Consider the following 15,868-nt stretch of genomic DNA (forward strand, 5'->3'; position numbering starts at 1 on the left):
CTGTATAACAGTGAGCCTGACCTCCTGTATAATAGTGAGGCTGACCTACTGTATAATAGTGAGGCTGACCTCCTGTATAATAGTGATTATGCCCTCTTGTATAATAGTGAGCCTGCCCTCCTGTATAATAGTGAGTCTGCCCTCCTGTATAATAGTGAGTCTGACCTCCTGTATAATAGTGAGTCTGCCCTCCTCTATAATAGTGAGGCTGACCTCCTGTATAATAGTGAGGCTGACCTCCTGTATAATAGTGAGGCTGACCTCCTGTATAATAGTGATTATGCCCTCCTGTATAATAGTGAGCCTGCCCTCCTGTTTAATAGTGAGTCTTACCTCCTGTATAATAGTGAGTATGACCTCCTGTATAATAGTGAGCCTGCCCCCCTGTATAATAGTGAGTCTGCCCTCCTGTATAATAGTGAACCTGCCCTCCTGTATTATAGTGAGTCTGCCCTCCTGTATAATAGTGAGTCTGCCCTCCTGTCTAATAGTGAGTCTGCCCTCCTGTCTAATAGTGAGTCTGCCCTCCTGTATAATAGTGAGTCTGCCCTCCTGTATAATAGTGAGTCGCCCCTCCTGTATAATAGTGAGTCTACCCTCCTGTATTATAGTGAGTCTGCCGTCCTGTAAATTAGTGAATCTTTTCTCCTCTATTATATTGAGTCTGCCTTCCTGTATTATAGTGAGTCTGCCCTCCTGTCTAATAGTGAGTCTGCCCTCCTGTCTAATGGTGAGTCTGACCTCCTGTCTAATAGTGAGCCTGCCCTGCTGTCTAATAGTGAGTATGCCCTCCTGTATAATAGTGAGTCTGCCTTCCTGTCTAATAGTGAGTCTGCCCTCCTGTCTAATAGTAAGTCTGCCCTCCTGTCTAATTGTGAGTCTGCCCTCCTGTCTAATAGTGAGTCTGCCCTCCTGTATAATAGTGAGTCTAATTTCCTGTCTAATAGTGAGTCTGCCCTCCTGTCTAATAGTAAGTCTGCCCTCCTGTCTAATTGTGAGTCTGCCCTCCTGTCTAATAGTGAGTCTGCCCTCCTGTATAATAGTGAGTCTAATTTCCTGTCTAATAGTTAGCCTGCCCTCCTGTTTAATAGTGAGCCTGCCCCCCTGTATAATAGTGAGTCTGCCCTCCTGTATAATAGTGAGTCTGCCCTCCTGTATAATAGTGAGTCTGCACTCCTGTCTAATAGTGAATCTGCCCTCCTGTCTAATAGTGAGTCTGCCCTCCTGTCTAATAGTGAGTCTGCCCTCCTTTATAATAGTGAGTGTGCCCTCCTGTATAATAGTGAATCTGTTCTCCGCTATTATAGTGAGTGTGCCTTCCTGTCTAATAGTGAGTCTGCCCTCCTGTATAATAGTGAGTCTGCCCTCCTGTCTATTAGTGAGTCTGCCCTCCTGTACAATAGTGAGGCTGACCTCCTGTATAATAGTGAGTCTGCCCTCTTGTATAATAGTTAGCCTGCCCTCCTGTTTAATAGTGAGCCTGCCCCCCTGTATAATAGTGAGTCTGCCCTCCTGTATAATAGTGAGTCTGCCCTCCTGTATAATAGTGAGGCTGACCTCCTGTATAATAGTGAGGCTGACCTCCTGTATAATAGTGATGATGCCCTCTTGTATAATAGTTAGACTGCCCTCCTGTTTAATAGTGAGTCTGACCTCCTGTATAATAATGAGTCTGCCCTCCTGTATAACAGTGAGCCTGCCCCCCTGTATAATAGTGAGTCTGCCCTCCTGTATAATAGTGAACCTGCCGTCCTGTATTATAGTGAGTCTGCCCTCCCGTATAATAGTGAGGCTGACCTCCTGTCTAATAGTGAGTCTGCCCTCCTGTCTAATAGTGAGTCTGCCCTCCTGTCTAATAGTGAGTCTGCCCTCCTGTATAACAGTGAGTCTGCCCTCCTGCATTATAGTGAGTCTACCGTCCTGTATATTAGTGAATATGTTCTCCTCTACTATAGTGAGTCTGCCTTCCTCTATAATAGTGAGTCTGCCCTCCTGTCTAATAGTAAGTCTGCCCTCCTGTCTAATTGTGAGTCTGCCCTCCTGTCTAATAGTGAGTCTGCCTTCCTGTATAATAGTGAGTCTGCCTTCCTGTCTAATATTCAGTTTGCCCTCCTGTCAAATAGTAAGTCTGCCCTCCTGTCTAATTGTGAGTCTGCCCTCCTGTCTAATAGTGAGTCTGCCCTCCTGTATAATAGTGAGTCTGCCCTCCTGTCTAATAGTGAGTCTGCCCTCCTGTTATAGCCTCTGTATCAGAAATCAGTTGCACGCATAATGTCCATTTCTCATTAAGTGTTTCTGTCTTTGTAGTTTGCATGTTGTTTACATTATTTGACAGACAAAGCCAATGTTATATCTACCCTGGTGGTGTACAGCTTTCATGGGAAAATGAACAGAGGTGAGGTTGTATGAATGAGGCTTCTGCACCAAGTGAGTTCCACTTGTTTTTGTACAAAGTGGGTTGACTTGTCCTCACTTTGGGACCTCCCCGTTCAGATGCCACAGTAGTAGGTGGCAGAATGGACAGTTTAACAGACTGGATCTTTAACTGACATTGGCCTCCTTCCAAAACAACAGAGCAGTCTGCCTTCTGAGGATGAGGGGTTTATGAACTGACACCTCCACTTGAAGAGAAATGAAGAATCCAGATGAAAGTTTCTCCATGTTTTGATCCCAATGAGTACGGACACCCTGCTCATTGTTGCTGCAGCTGAAGGACACTCTTTCCTTCTCTCTTGGTCCATGACACCTGCTCCTGTGTTGCCATGGCTGCACTGAAACATCAAATGTATTTATTTTTTAAGCACATGCATGTTACATGTTTTGATTACTTACCGAAACAAAGGAAATGGACCAAATTAGTAAAGATTACTTTCATTTATCCGCTATTTAACTGTCTAACTGTGCTAAACAGTTAATGACATGAAACTCTGGCGTAGGTAAAAATGGTCTGCTTGATCAGAGCACCGACCGTAAAGTATGCGTGTTCACTAATCAGTTGTTTATCTCTACTATAATATGGATTTAACCACCGACCTAGTAAGTAAACCAACCACTCAGAGGCTCCGGTAAAGCGTGGAGATCCACTGTAAGTGACTCAGAGGCCTTCTGTTAAAACCTACTCCAAAAGTCCATGTTTATAATCAATATATAATCATATCAACCAGAATAGATCAACGTTTTCACCGCCGTAGCGTGATAGATACGTTTCAAGGAGAACAAGTAACTTTCAATGCACAATAATAGTTTACTATCTAAATCAGGGGTGTCGAACTCCGGTCCTCGAGGGCCGCTGTCCTGCATGTTTTAGATGTTTCCCTGATCCAGCTCACCTGATTTGAATGAAGGGTCGTTATAACAAACCATTTAATTGAATCAGGTGTGTTGGAGCAGGGAAAAATCTAAAACATGCAGGACAGCGGCCCTCGAGGACCGGAGTTCGACACCCCTGATCTAAATAGTATACATACAATGTTTCTCCTGGTAACAACAAGCAGACAGGCTTCACTCAACAGTGCCTTCCTGGTACCAACCAGCAAACAGGTTTCACTCACCAGTGCCTTCCTGGTACCAACCAGCAGACAGGCTTCACTCACCAGTGCCTTCCTGGTACCAACCAGCAGACAGGCTTCACTCACCAGTGCCTTCCTGGTACCAACCAGCAGACAGGTTTCACTCACCAGTGCCTTCCTGGTACCACAGCAGACAGGCTTCACTCACCAGTTTCTTCCTGGTACCAACCAGCAGACAGGCTTCACTCACCAGTGCTTCACAGTCTGAGACACGCTGGCCGTCTTTCGGGGTCTGTGTTATCTGCTGCTCCATTGTCTTTAGTTATCTGCTGCTCCATTGTCTTCAGTTATCTGCTGCTCCATTGTCTTCAGTTATCTGCTGCTCCATTGTCTTCAGTTATCTGCTGCTCCATTGTCTTCAGTTATCTGCTGCTCCATTGTCTTCAGTTATCTGCTGCTCCATTGTGTTCAGTTATCTGCTGCTCCATTGTCTTCAGTTATCTGCTGCTCCATTGTCTTCAGTTATCTGCTGCTCCATTGTCTTCAGTTATCTGTTGCTCCATTGTCTTCAGTTATCTGCTGCTCCATTGTCTTCAGTTATCTGCTGCTCCATTGTCTGCAGTTACACAAACACTGAAACATCAGTTCAATGTGAACATCAAATTCAAACTGTTCATGTTTGCATGAATTAATCACACACTGATGGCATTATGATGGGCACTAAATACATCCTTGTAAAACTGTGTACAGAACAAACCCAGAACTGCATGAGTTGTAATGTGAACTGTGTTGGACTGTACTGCACTGACCCAGACGTTTAACAACTCCCCTGCCCTCTCAGAACATGTTATTCAATTTGCAAGAGGGTGTTGTTCATTAATCAATGTTCATAATGAGAGTAAAAGGTTCTTCCGATATTGAATGGTTGAATACTGCTCAGTGCCTATGCAGCTTTCAGTCTTTGAGTCCATAATATCAGGCTTGTGGTTCAGAAAACATCTTGCAATGTATTTTAAAAGATGTTATACTATATATGGTTAACAACTCAATTCACCTGAACAAAGAAATGCAAATTATGAAACTGCTACTGTGCCCTTAGATGGCTAACTAGTAGATGCTGGTTTAGTTTAAATGGGGAGATTATTATGTGGTTTTGGGTAGATGTCTCTTTTGAACAGTTAATTTAACCTCATGTCCCTCTCTCCCTCTCCTGGTCCATGACTTCTGGTCCTGGAACAACGTCTCCAGCCTCTGCTATTGTTCAGAAAATGTTTTCAACAATTTCACTTGTTTATGATTCAAGATGAACTTTATTGTGTTAAATTTTGCTTTGACTTCACCCGTAATGCAGCTGTAAAAGACATTCTTCAGACAACTGAAAAAAAACATCCATTTTAGAAGATGTGTACCAATCCCTTCAATACAGGCAAAGATCCCCCTGTGTCCATCCTGGCCTTGTCTGTTCCTCATCCTCTGGTATTTCCATTGTGTATCGAAAAAGGGACGACATATTTGTTTAATCTATGTTATCTACAACAGATGCAGGTACTCAGCATGTAGAACATGGGATGGGTCAGTGATGATCTCCTGGGCTTTCCTCAGGCCAGCCTGATCTGGCCTGTTCTTATAATAATGCCTGTTCTTAATAGTAGTAGTTCAGACTACAAGGAGGAACCAAACTGTTGGTATTTTGATACACGATTCTGCTTTGTCCTCATTTAAACCAGAAATTGATTTTCAGTTGTAGCAGAAGTATGAAGCTAACAGTCTGGCTGATTTCTACCAACTCCTCAACCTGTCTCACTATGTCACTTCCTGCTGCAATGTTTTATCGTCTATCTAGATGAAGCCCAGACAGTTTTTGAACTGAGTATCAGAGACAGTTGTCACTGTGGGGCACGCTACTCTTCCAGCAGGAACAGTAGTAGGTGGCAGAATGGGACAGTTTAACTGACTTTATCTCCAACTCATAGTGGTTGTCCCTTTTCAAAGCTGAGAAGTCATCTTTTTGAGGATGACCGAAACCTGAATAAATGTTTCCATTGTCTTTATTAATAAGTAAAATTATAACAAAAGGATCCCCTGCTCTTTCCTGGTACCAGCGGACATAAGAATCACCACACTGCCCAGTGCCTCTGCAGCTGAAGGAGACACTCTCGCCCTCTCTCCTGGTCCATGACGTCTGGTCCTGGACCAGTTGGTCTCCAGCTGCCACTGTTGTACAGAGAAAGAATCTGACTTTATCTTGTGACCACAGCTGTCAATGTCACATTTACAGTACATGTGGAAAACTCACCTAAAAACAGAACAGATGTAAAAGCACTGAAAACAAGGAACATGTCTACACCATTAAACTGTCAACTGTTGTAACTGAAGTTGTTAAAGTCTTTGTTCAGTGTGGGAAGAGAAATAAAGATGTAATGGGGTGTGTGGTTTCAGATAGTTCATCTTACCTCATGTCACGTGTCCACCATGCTTTAATCCTCTATTGGTTGAGATAATTGCCTAGCATGACCTTTAGCTTGTGTAAAAGGGGTAGGCTGTACACATGGACTCCCAAACAATCTCTAGCTATGAAACTTTGGTTAGAGTGACTGTCTAATGCATATGATGAATCACCTGTCAATCTAACTGTGGTTGAACAGTCTCACTGTGTTGCCAGTTAACAACATCAGAGCCTTCATTAGAAAACCATGAACATGTTCACCACATTCCTACTGTGCAGCTGTGTACGATCAAACTCATAGCAATGTGCCTGTGAATGGAGAGTTATAAAACAGTCAAGCTTTATGATTATACAGTATAAAATCCATAACATATCTTAGTAATAATAATACAATTACAAATAATTGTTCATGGAAAATTATTAAATATACACACACTGGCTGCAGACACATTGACTTTATGCAGATATAGCAGACGTACATTCATACAATAAACAGCCTTTCAATCTTCATCCCGAAGAAGCTTTATTGGGTTGAGGACAGTCAGGAATGCTGAATTTATGATGACAAGTAAATCACTAGCTTTATGTAGAGCCATATTAAGATAATGTATTTTGTGTTCATTTGTCCTCAAGAAGGTGGTCTTGCACACACTTACACCCCCCTATGTATGTATTGGAAATCTATAGTATGATGTTTCTGCTGCACACTAAAGACACATAAAAACATGATTAAAACATGATCATGGAGCAGAAGTTAAGAATTCGACCTTTTATCTGGTCTGTTTCAATATGTATGTGTTTTACAAACTTGTAATAACCATACTTTGTATTTTATCTTCCTATTTTAAGCAAGCAAAACTGTTTGGACAATTTAATTTAGATACGTTTAATACTATGATGTTGTTCTTCTTTTAAGTTAGTTTGTATTTTTTTTATTTCACCTTTTGACCTTTCTTGAAAGGGCGGTAGCTACACTGCCTTTCAAAATGCTATTTATACAATTTTTTATTTTACTTCTACAAAAGCGTAATATGTTTAGATATAAAAAGCTATGAAACGTAGAAATGTTGATTATAAACCTCTGGGACAGATACATGCAATGTCATGATACAAAAAGTTAGTGTGTGGGGAAAAACACTGATTTGTACAATGAATATGAATTCAAATAAAATGATTGCAATGCCTCACCATGTTTCAGTCAACAACATCTTAGAATTTACTTACACAAAAATATTATTAGAATTATTTGTAACAATAATCTTCCTGTAATCTACTTGTTATATTTTCACATATTAAGAATATTAAGTATACTGTCTGTACAGTGAAGACATGTTTGGAAAGGATAGCATAAGCAAGACAACTACAATTTAAACCCCCAAAAAACTACAAATAGAACCTCAACCATAAAACAATGACTGGACAGGCAGGGACATAGTTATGATAGAGAATACAATGTTACAAACTAAAGGATTGTGTTCAAAGGTAATCACTAGAACTGCATGTTTTATCTGCGTTTCGTCCACAAGATGGTAATATTGCACAATGTTGTTTACATTTACATTTACATTAATTAATTTAGCAGACGCTTTTATCCAAAGCGACTTCCAAGAAAGAGCTTTACAAAAGTGCGTAGGTCAATGATCATGAACGAGATAGCCCCAAAACATTGCGGGTAGCCAAAATATGAAGATACATTGTGAAAAGCAAATAAGTGCCAAGAGGAAGAAACATAAGAGCATGTAGTTAAACACATTGCAAATTAAAAGTGTACCTGTGGGAAAGCAGGCATCAATTATATAATTAACAGTGAGTTGTTAGCGGTTTATTTACTACACTGAAGAGCAACTACAATTAAATTACATGTTGCAATGATTTTATGGTAAGAACATGCAGTTAAATTGCCCTGTTAAGGTGTAATCATTATCCTTGATGCAGTGTCCTCGTGCATTAGGCCATCGAAGTCAACACTATACTCCATATGAATCAGTTTTGGAGAGATATTATTTTCAAGTTTAGATATAAACTGATAACACATTTAAGTTAAATAAATGAATTATTATTCATAACTATATCACGATAAAGTGCTGTTTAAGCTTCCTTGTGAATGCAAAGATGTCACTTTTTTGTTGTAGCTTCCACAACACTATTGGCCGTATGGATTTATGGAAAATGTATTAACAGTCATGTTTCTAAATGTGTATTTATAAGGAAGGGTGATTTAGAATACACTTTGTGATGTGAATGATGGGTAGTTTTCAAAAGATGTCACAGTTTGATTTGAAAAACTAGTACCATCATCATCGTCATCATCGTCATCATCATCGTAGCCTAATCATCATCCTTTGAAACTCATCTGTAGCCTACGATAAATTATCTTTTGATCAAACTGTGGTTAAACGGCCTCACTGTGTTTCCTGTCAGTAACTTGTCAGCGTTTATTAGAAACCATAAACACTTTCACCACATCTTCCGTCTTTATGGTTTCAAAAAACAGTGTGAGCTGCACCTGTGTTTCATCTGACTAATGTGTGCCAGAGAGAAACACATTAAATTCGATCATGCAATTATAATGATATTAAAGATTGGAAATGATTTTGCCTGTTTTATTTGAGATTACATTAATTGTAAGTCTAGAGCCTTTACAACACTGCGAAAACTGACAGGTCTCATAGATAATCATCTGATAGACTACAATGCATTCTTGTTCTACTCGATACCCGTTGGTGTCTACTGAGGCCTGATGTATATTTTACTGTGAGCCATGAACATGGAATTTATTTGCTTCGACGGAAACAGGCCTATATTTGTCAAATGTATCTTAACTATTTATCTGATGGCCGTTGAATTGTTAACAATTTAAGCTTTACATTGAAATTTTATTTTGAAATTCCATGAAAAGATTTGATGACTTTTCGAAATTCTTTACTTCTGAAGATGACTATATTTCAACAACAAAGACGACAAACCGCTTTTATGCTAACGTACAATTTCCGAATCGTATCAATGTTTAATGGACACGTCATTTACAAGACATCCACTCCATGTGTATTATTTAATGTAAACAACTTTAATTCAAGAATGTCTAACATTAAAATATCTAAAATGATAGAAACAGATCGTTTGGATCCTTAATTATTGACTAAACTGCTTTTTTTAGAGCAGCATCTATATACAATACTTCATAATACAGTAATATTTTAATAATGAAGATTCTAAATGTACTATGTATATAATCTGCAACAATGTGTCTTGTATAGAACACAGCCTGTCATTTCACTGCAATAGCTTATTAGACGTGGCTTCCTGGAAACATGGTGAGGCAGTTCAACCACAGTTTGACTGACAGATCATTTGTATGCATTTTCATGTTGCATTTTCAATCTCACTCACTAATCTTTGTTTAAACACAAGCACGTTTATCGATGTACATAATAACATGCTTTATCTTAGTATAGTGTTTGACACAAAAATAGTGCCCATAATGATAATAACAAATCTGTTGATCAAGATGCGGTTAAACTGCCTCAGAATGTTTCAGTCGGAAACTTCTTACCCTAAATTAGAAGACCCTAAACTCGTCCACCACATCTTCATACTGTGCACCTGCATCCCATCAAATTAATATGCCATGGTAAAGGAAACGATGAAAAGTTTACGTTTTAGGATCATGACACCTTCATATAAAGAAATTATGATTTTTTTTGTTTAATTATTTACAAAATCATTTGATAATATTTTTTGTCATAATGATACCTTCCTAATCCGAGTACCTGTCTGTAGAAATGTATATATAGAATATATAGTAGCATCACTTTATAATATTGGATTGCTTTTAAGCTGTACAATAAAAGATCTAAATAGGCTTATTTAAAATGTATGCACAATATATGACATCAAACAAGAGTTGACTTTCAAAGAGACCTTTTCGACAAATCACATGAAGACTGTTTTGAACATCCAGTGGTATTACCCAAGAATGTCGCAAGCCTTTGTTTAACATGTTGTCGTGTTATAAAATTGTTTGTACTGTAAAATATTATCTTTTGATATTCCTTCACTGTACTGTACTCCACTTAGGTTAGAATAGGTTATGGGGTTGAAACAGGTTTTATGTGCATTTAGGGTTAGTATAGTGTACCATTTATTGTTATCTGTAATTTAGGAAGTTTTAGTATTAGGGTTAGTGTAGTCGATTATGTATTGCTATCTGTATATTTAGGACGTTTCACTTATTTAAGCTCAGCATAGATGTAAATTAGGTTCCGTGTACTTATATGTTATGTTATGCCAGGTGCTTGCGTTGTCTTGTCTTAAGAGTTTCAGTGCCCAGTCTAACCTTGTATTGTTCGGTGTACCTGACAAATAAAAGACTTGAAATTGAACTTGAACATTGGTAAATAGCTGTTTGAAGATAATTCAGTTAGGTAACACCTTTTGCTCAGGCATGTTAATTAAAAAGAGCTGAATTAACAGTACTTCTGAAATATTATAAAGTATTAGAGCATGTTCAGGAAATACAAAGAAAACATTTATATAAGTAGTAAAGCAGTCTTACATTTCATGATTAATTTAATTATTCCCTTGGGTATGTATTGGACAAACATTATAATAAATATAATAAGAAAGTGGCATGGATAGGGAAGTCTAAGTCTGCAGTGTCTCGTCACCATTCTGCTGAGCGGGATCTAACAGCCAGCAGATAGATACTTTATGGTCTGTACTGTCTCTTTACTATTGCTGCTGAGTGGGCTTTACAAGTCAGTAGAATCTCCACTAGTTCTTTGCTGCAGAACTAGCTTTACTAGCCAGTAACATCTCCATTAGGTCTTTACCTCTGCTGCAGAACTAACGGTAAAAGCTTGATGTTAAATGTTTCTTGTTTTCTAGAATTTTGTTTGTACTATGGTGTTTCAGGTCATGTAAGCCTTTAAGGCAGGTTAGTATACAGGCCTCTCGTTAATCCAACATCTTCCAGTATCTTACTTTAAAATGCTAAGTGAGTTTTGTAATGTATATACTCTTAATGCATATATATTTGCAGACTAATAATTGTAAAAATGTGTGTTTATTTTATTGTTGTATTTATTGTTCATGTCAAGAGAAAAAAATACATAAAATATTTTTGACAAACAGGATTAGAAAGTCTCTTGGAAGTCGCTTTGGATAAAAGCATCTACTAAATGAATAAATGTAAATTTGGGCTCTAAATTGATTGCCACGTCAATGAGATCAGTGATCATATCTCCAGGTGTGTGGTGGACTGATCACGTCTCCAGGTGTGGAGTGGACTGATTATGTCTCCAGGTGTGGGGTGGACTGATCACGTCTCCAGGTGTGTGGTGGACTGATCATGTCTCCAGGTGTGGGGTGGACTGAACATGTCTCCAGGTGTGGGGTGGACTGATCATGTCTCCAGGTGTGTGGTGGACTGATCATGTCTCCAGGTGTGGGGTGGACTGATCATGTCTCCAGGTGTGGGGTGGACTGATCATGTCTCCAGGTGTGGGGTGGACTGATCATGTCTCCAGGTGTGGGGTGGACTGATCATGTCTCCAAGTGTGGGGTAGACTAATCATGTCTCCAGGTGTGGGGTGGACTGATCATATCTCCAGGTGTGGGGTGGACTGATCATGTCTCCAGGTGTGGGGTGGACTGATCATTTAGATATAGAGGAAGAATTTTCATCTGTTAATTAATATGTTAACAGTCATTAATTCAATTCAAATAGTATTTGTTTTGGTATTAAAATATAAATGAGAAATATATATGCATACAAAAAATGGCACTACATAAAATAGCCCATAAAACATTCCTTTTGTAAATTGTATTTGTAAAAAAATAAACTAGATATCTCCAGATCCTGCCGTAATCTGCAGTAGTAGTAATGCAATATTACTGAGCAGTGGCTGTAGGTTTTAATGAGCTTTTCTCCAGGTGTGTGGTGGACTTCCCTTGTTGTCCCTGAGGAGCAGCAGGAGGGAGAGCCCACAGCAGTACACCAAGCTCTTCACTATCATCACAGTGTAAACCAGAGAGGCCAGGTTCACACTGCACATGGACTGCAACACTTCTGGAAGGGAAACAAATCAACAATACCATACATTGACACTCACAGACAAATCATTTGTTCATCGTTCTCCTAAAGCAACGTAAAGGACGTACAGATTAATGTGATGGTGATCATGAATTTCATGTCCTTTTAGTAAGATTTATTAAGAAACAAAAGCACATGAAATGTACTGGTAAAAAATATATTCAATAAATGGTATTCTAACAACAACAAAATAATAGCCATGAAATAAAGCCAATAGCAGTTATATCAATCCATCTAAGCATAATTATTACTTAAAAAAAATGTGCTATTAAAATAAATATGCATTGACTATTAATAAACAGTTTACAACAATATTGTAAACGTGTCTTACCTTCAGGGACGAGGATGGTAGGAGAGACGTGTGTATTATTCTGAGGTGGAAAGGGTGGTGCAGAGGCAGCTGTGGTAAAAGATGATTCCCCTGAGACAGATGTGCCAGAACATTATTATAATCATGTGACAAATAGCTGTGCAGATAGAAAGTAATTTGAGGACAAAGAAATATACATTTACTTGGAACGGATGAATATTTTAGGTGAACCTATTTGTTGTTCTATTAACTTTAGAGACTTAAAAATAGGTATATAAATGGAATGAAGAGAAACCTTGTTTGTGTCTTTTTGGAATGTCTTCGATATTGGCCACTTCATGCTTTACAGTACAGCGGTACTTTTTAGTTTTAGCCTCTTGGTTCTTGATGATGATCACACTAGTCACTCTCCCGTCCTCCCTCTGCTCCAGCTCTTCTCTCTCTGCTTCAGGCACCTCCACCAACCGGCCGTCTTCTCTCTCCATCTTCCATGAAAACCTCACCAAGTCTGGGAACATGTCACTGGCCCGACACAGCAGGGTGGTCCTTCCATTGTGTTGATGTGTAAATGCTGGGTAGACGGTCACTTTCGGTGTTTTGACTTCATTATCTAATAAATAAATACAATTGTGGGGGTAAACATTTTCATTAGGAATTGATGAAATTTAAATTAAAGAACAATGTGATGTAATGCTACAATAGGTACATTCTCAAAAAGTCTGGACAATTTATTATGACAAACAGCTCAATCTTGAACTTTTAGTTATTGTAGTTGAAATAGTTATCTTAATACCTGTCACTAAAGTTATGATAATGTCATACTGAACAAATAAATGTAATTGTTATTTAATAATTCATGCAACAACCATAATATACTCAAGGGTATGTGTCATGGTTTAAACTATTGTAGTTGAGAGAAAGAAAACCTGCATTAAAACAGAAATGAGATCTTACCTGTCACAATGAGTCTTGTACCTGAGCCAAATACCATCACCTCCTTCTCCACAGTGACATACATTATGTCAAAAAGTCTACAAGGCAAGCTTGGTGGTACCTGCTGAAGTGGCCAAACAGGGTCCAAGGATGAAGGGGTGGATGAAGAAAGAGGGTTGGGTGGGGACCAGTCAAGCTGTGCCTGGAATGACCACAAGCAACAGAAAAGTTAGTATTGAAGCTTATTCACTGTCAGGAGGAGGTAGAACTATTCTCTGTGAAGATGGTACAGATCTTGTACATACAATCAAGCCTGTACAAGGAGCTGGTATGAAATACAATCCTCCATCTATTTTGGTTGTCACAGTTCCTCTTCAGCCCTGATGTTATGGCCCATTATAGGAATGCGACATGAACCACCCTGCTACTGTATGTGTGAAATATTCAGGTAACTTTGTGAGACTGTTCCACTCCTGTGCAGTTTGTAGGTTTTAGCACCCACCTAGCTGGCCAGGTCCATCCTTTCCAGACAGACAGAGGATGCACTGAACAGTCTGATAGCACATGGTGTGGTAAGAAAGCCCTCTGCAATCATTTAAACACCGTCATTTCTCCCCAGTAACAAAGTGGGGGAATGTGTGACGTGTCATCTTGTTAATATTGCTTCCGTCCTCATATTCCCCTTCCAGGGATTGACCTAGGGTCCTCTCATTCACACACACAACAACAACCTTTCAGAAATACTGCTTTAGACAGTTACGGTACCAACAAGCTAGACATTTGTGACACAAACCTTGAATTGTATTTCCACAGAATTCCATTTCAATTGGTTGGTTCTCACCAAACCGTGCAACATGCAAAATGTCAATGAATTTAGCTATTGTTGCAAATCTGAATAAATACAAAGTATTCTGCCTTCACACTTGCAAGTCCCCTTTCCACCATGGTTACAGTTCCTGTAAAGCTAACCATAGGACTTCCCCCACTGATAATCAAATCATTCTGCTGCTTGAACGGTTCATCCCTACTGCATTTCCAAAACAGTTGGCAGCATTAGCAAAGTGCCTGTAAAGAGAGTTATTGTCACAGGATGTGCAATGTGGTCTGCACTGTGATAATCCGAGTAGGCACAGTAGTAGGTAGCAGAGTCGGTTATCTTTAAATTAACAATCTTTAGAAAGTAGTTATTTCCTGATTTTTTCTACTGAGACCTGGTCAAATCCAGGCTCAGTGTACCAATTTGTGTTCTTTTTTTGCATTTCCGGTGTTCTCAGATCTTTGGTTGCAATAATCGCGACCCTTTTTAAAGGTTCTCCGTCTCTCTGACTGTACCACTGCACGTAGCTCGAAGGAAAATTTTGAGATTCACAATCAATGAGAACCATTTTGTTGGGAGTTTTTATCAGGACGGCCTTCTGCTTCAGCTCTGAAGCTTCTGATGCTACAGGTTTGCACAAAAGAAGCAGTAAGATATTGTAAGAACCATAGAAGTCATGTAACTACATTTCAGCAGTAACAGCTAATACTATATTCATCTCACCAGTGCACCATATAGTCCAATAGCACCAACGTGAAATCTAATTATAAAAACACATCATACCATACAGGTGTGCTTCCTCAACATAGATTCTCCATTGACAAAGCTTACTTTATCTACACTTCTATTATATGTTAGTTTACTTACCCAGATAAAGAAGACAGATGAGACTTATGAGAACTGAGGACATGATTGTTCATAGACAGTCTGTTCACACTGACTACAACTCTGACTTGTGGTGCTCTAAGGTCTTTGAGGCCAAGAGGGAGTGACAAGGAGATGATGCTGGCTGGATGCATGAGGCCTTGTGATCTGCCTCTGAACACATGTTTCTACTGTGATTAAGTACAATAATTTACTGTTTGGGACAACCAAAACGTCAGTGCATTTCAACATGCCTAGTTTCAAGTTTCATGTTCACAGTAGTCTTCAATTCTTATGCAATAGAACGACAAATAGAACACAATCCAGAGAAGTATGTTCCTATATATTCCTAAATGGATTAGACCCTATTTCTTGAATGTTACTAAGTGGTTGTAAAAAATAAATAAAATAAATGTAAAAATGCACAAGGTAAGTGTATGCGTTTGTGTCTACATGTTTTCATTTGAGGAAAAAAGTTTGCTGGATTTGTAAGTCATTGCGCCCCCATGTGGCTCAGATGGGGCAGAGTTGGTGTGAGAGGAAAACTGATCTGTGAATTGCTCCTCATTTGTAGAGTGTATACATTTTTAAATGTATCTCTCCTCACAGCATGAACCCTTTTCTCTCTTCCCATCTTGGAGTATGGTGCCTCCCTCAGAAGAGATCCCTCCACTCTGACTGAGGGGTGGACACATGGGCCACCACCCGGCCGAGGGCAGGGGTCCCTGGGCTGAGGAGGGTGGACCTCCCTATAGAGAGAGCAGGACCACCAGACTGGGAAGGGTGGAGCCTGTGGACAGGAGGGCACCAATGTACCATGAGGCACTAGAACAGCAGGTGACTCCCCTCCCCCCTCCTCTCTGTGTTGGGAGACTGTACTATACACTAAATACCA

The 15,868-nt window shown here is 39.4% G+C and overlaps 2 protein-coding genes across 6 annotated transcripts in view; one reads left to right on the top strand and one right to left on the bottom strand.

Annotated features, from left to right (window-relative positions):
• Nucleotides 1-15,673, top strand: part of LOC124462527 (histone H2B-like) — a 65,749-nt gene extending 50,076 nt beyond the window's left edge. The window contains exon 3 of the mRNA XM_047014135.1: nt 15,615-15,673. Within this exon, the coding sequence (XP_046870091.1) occupies nt 15,615-15,651 (37 nt within the window). The 3' untranslated portion in view covers nt 15,652-15,673. The remainder of the gene's footprint in view (nt 1-15,614) is intronic.
• Nucleotides 11,334-15,083, bottom strand: LOC124462521. 5 transcript variants are annotated; one of them, XM_047014121.1, is made up of 6 exons: nt 14,086-14,941; nt 13,314-13,494; nt 12,655-12,969; nt 12,381-12,470; nt 11,852-12,025; nt 11,334-11,607 (listed from the first exon to the last, which is right to left on the bottom strand). In XM_047014121.1, exons 1-5 carry the CDS (start codon nt 14,146-14,148, stop codon nt 11,871-11,873), a joined length of 804 nt encoding a protein of 267 aa, XP_046870077.1. In that variant the 5' UTR covers nt 14,149-14,941; the 3' UTR covers nt 11,334-11,607; nt 11,852-11,870. The 5 variants fall into 5 exon arrangements, with proteins under 5 accessions (XP_046870077.1, XP_046870078.1, XP_046870075.1 ...); XM_047014122.1 differs by lacking the exon at nt 14,086-14,941 and adding an exon at nt 14,977-15,083 and having other exon boundaries at nt 11,334-12,025; XM_047014119.1 differs by having other exon boundaries at nt 11,334-12,025.
• Nucleotides 15,674-15,868: the final 195 nt, after the last annotated feature.

The sequence above is a fragment of the Hypomesus transpacificus genome, unplaced genomic scaffold (assembly GCF_021917145.1).
Source record: "Hypomesus transpacificus isolate Combined female unplaced genomic scaffold, fHypTra1 scaffold_223, whole genome shotgun sequence".
Lineage (NCBI taxonomy): Eukaryota > Metazoa > Chordata > Actinopteri > Osmeriformes > Osmeridae > Hypomesus > Hypomesus transpacificus.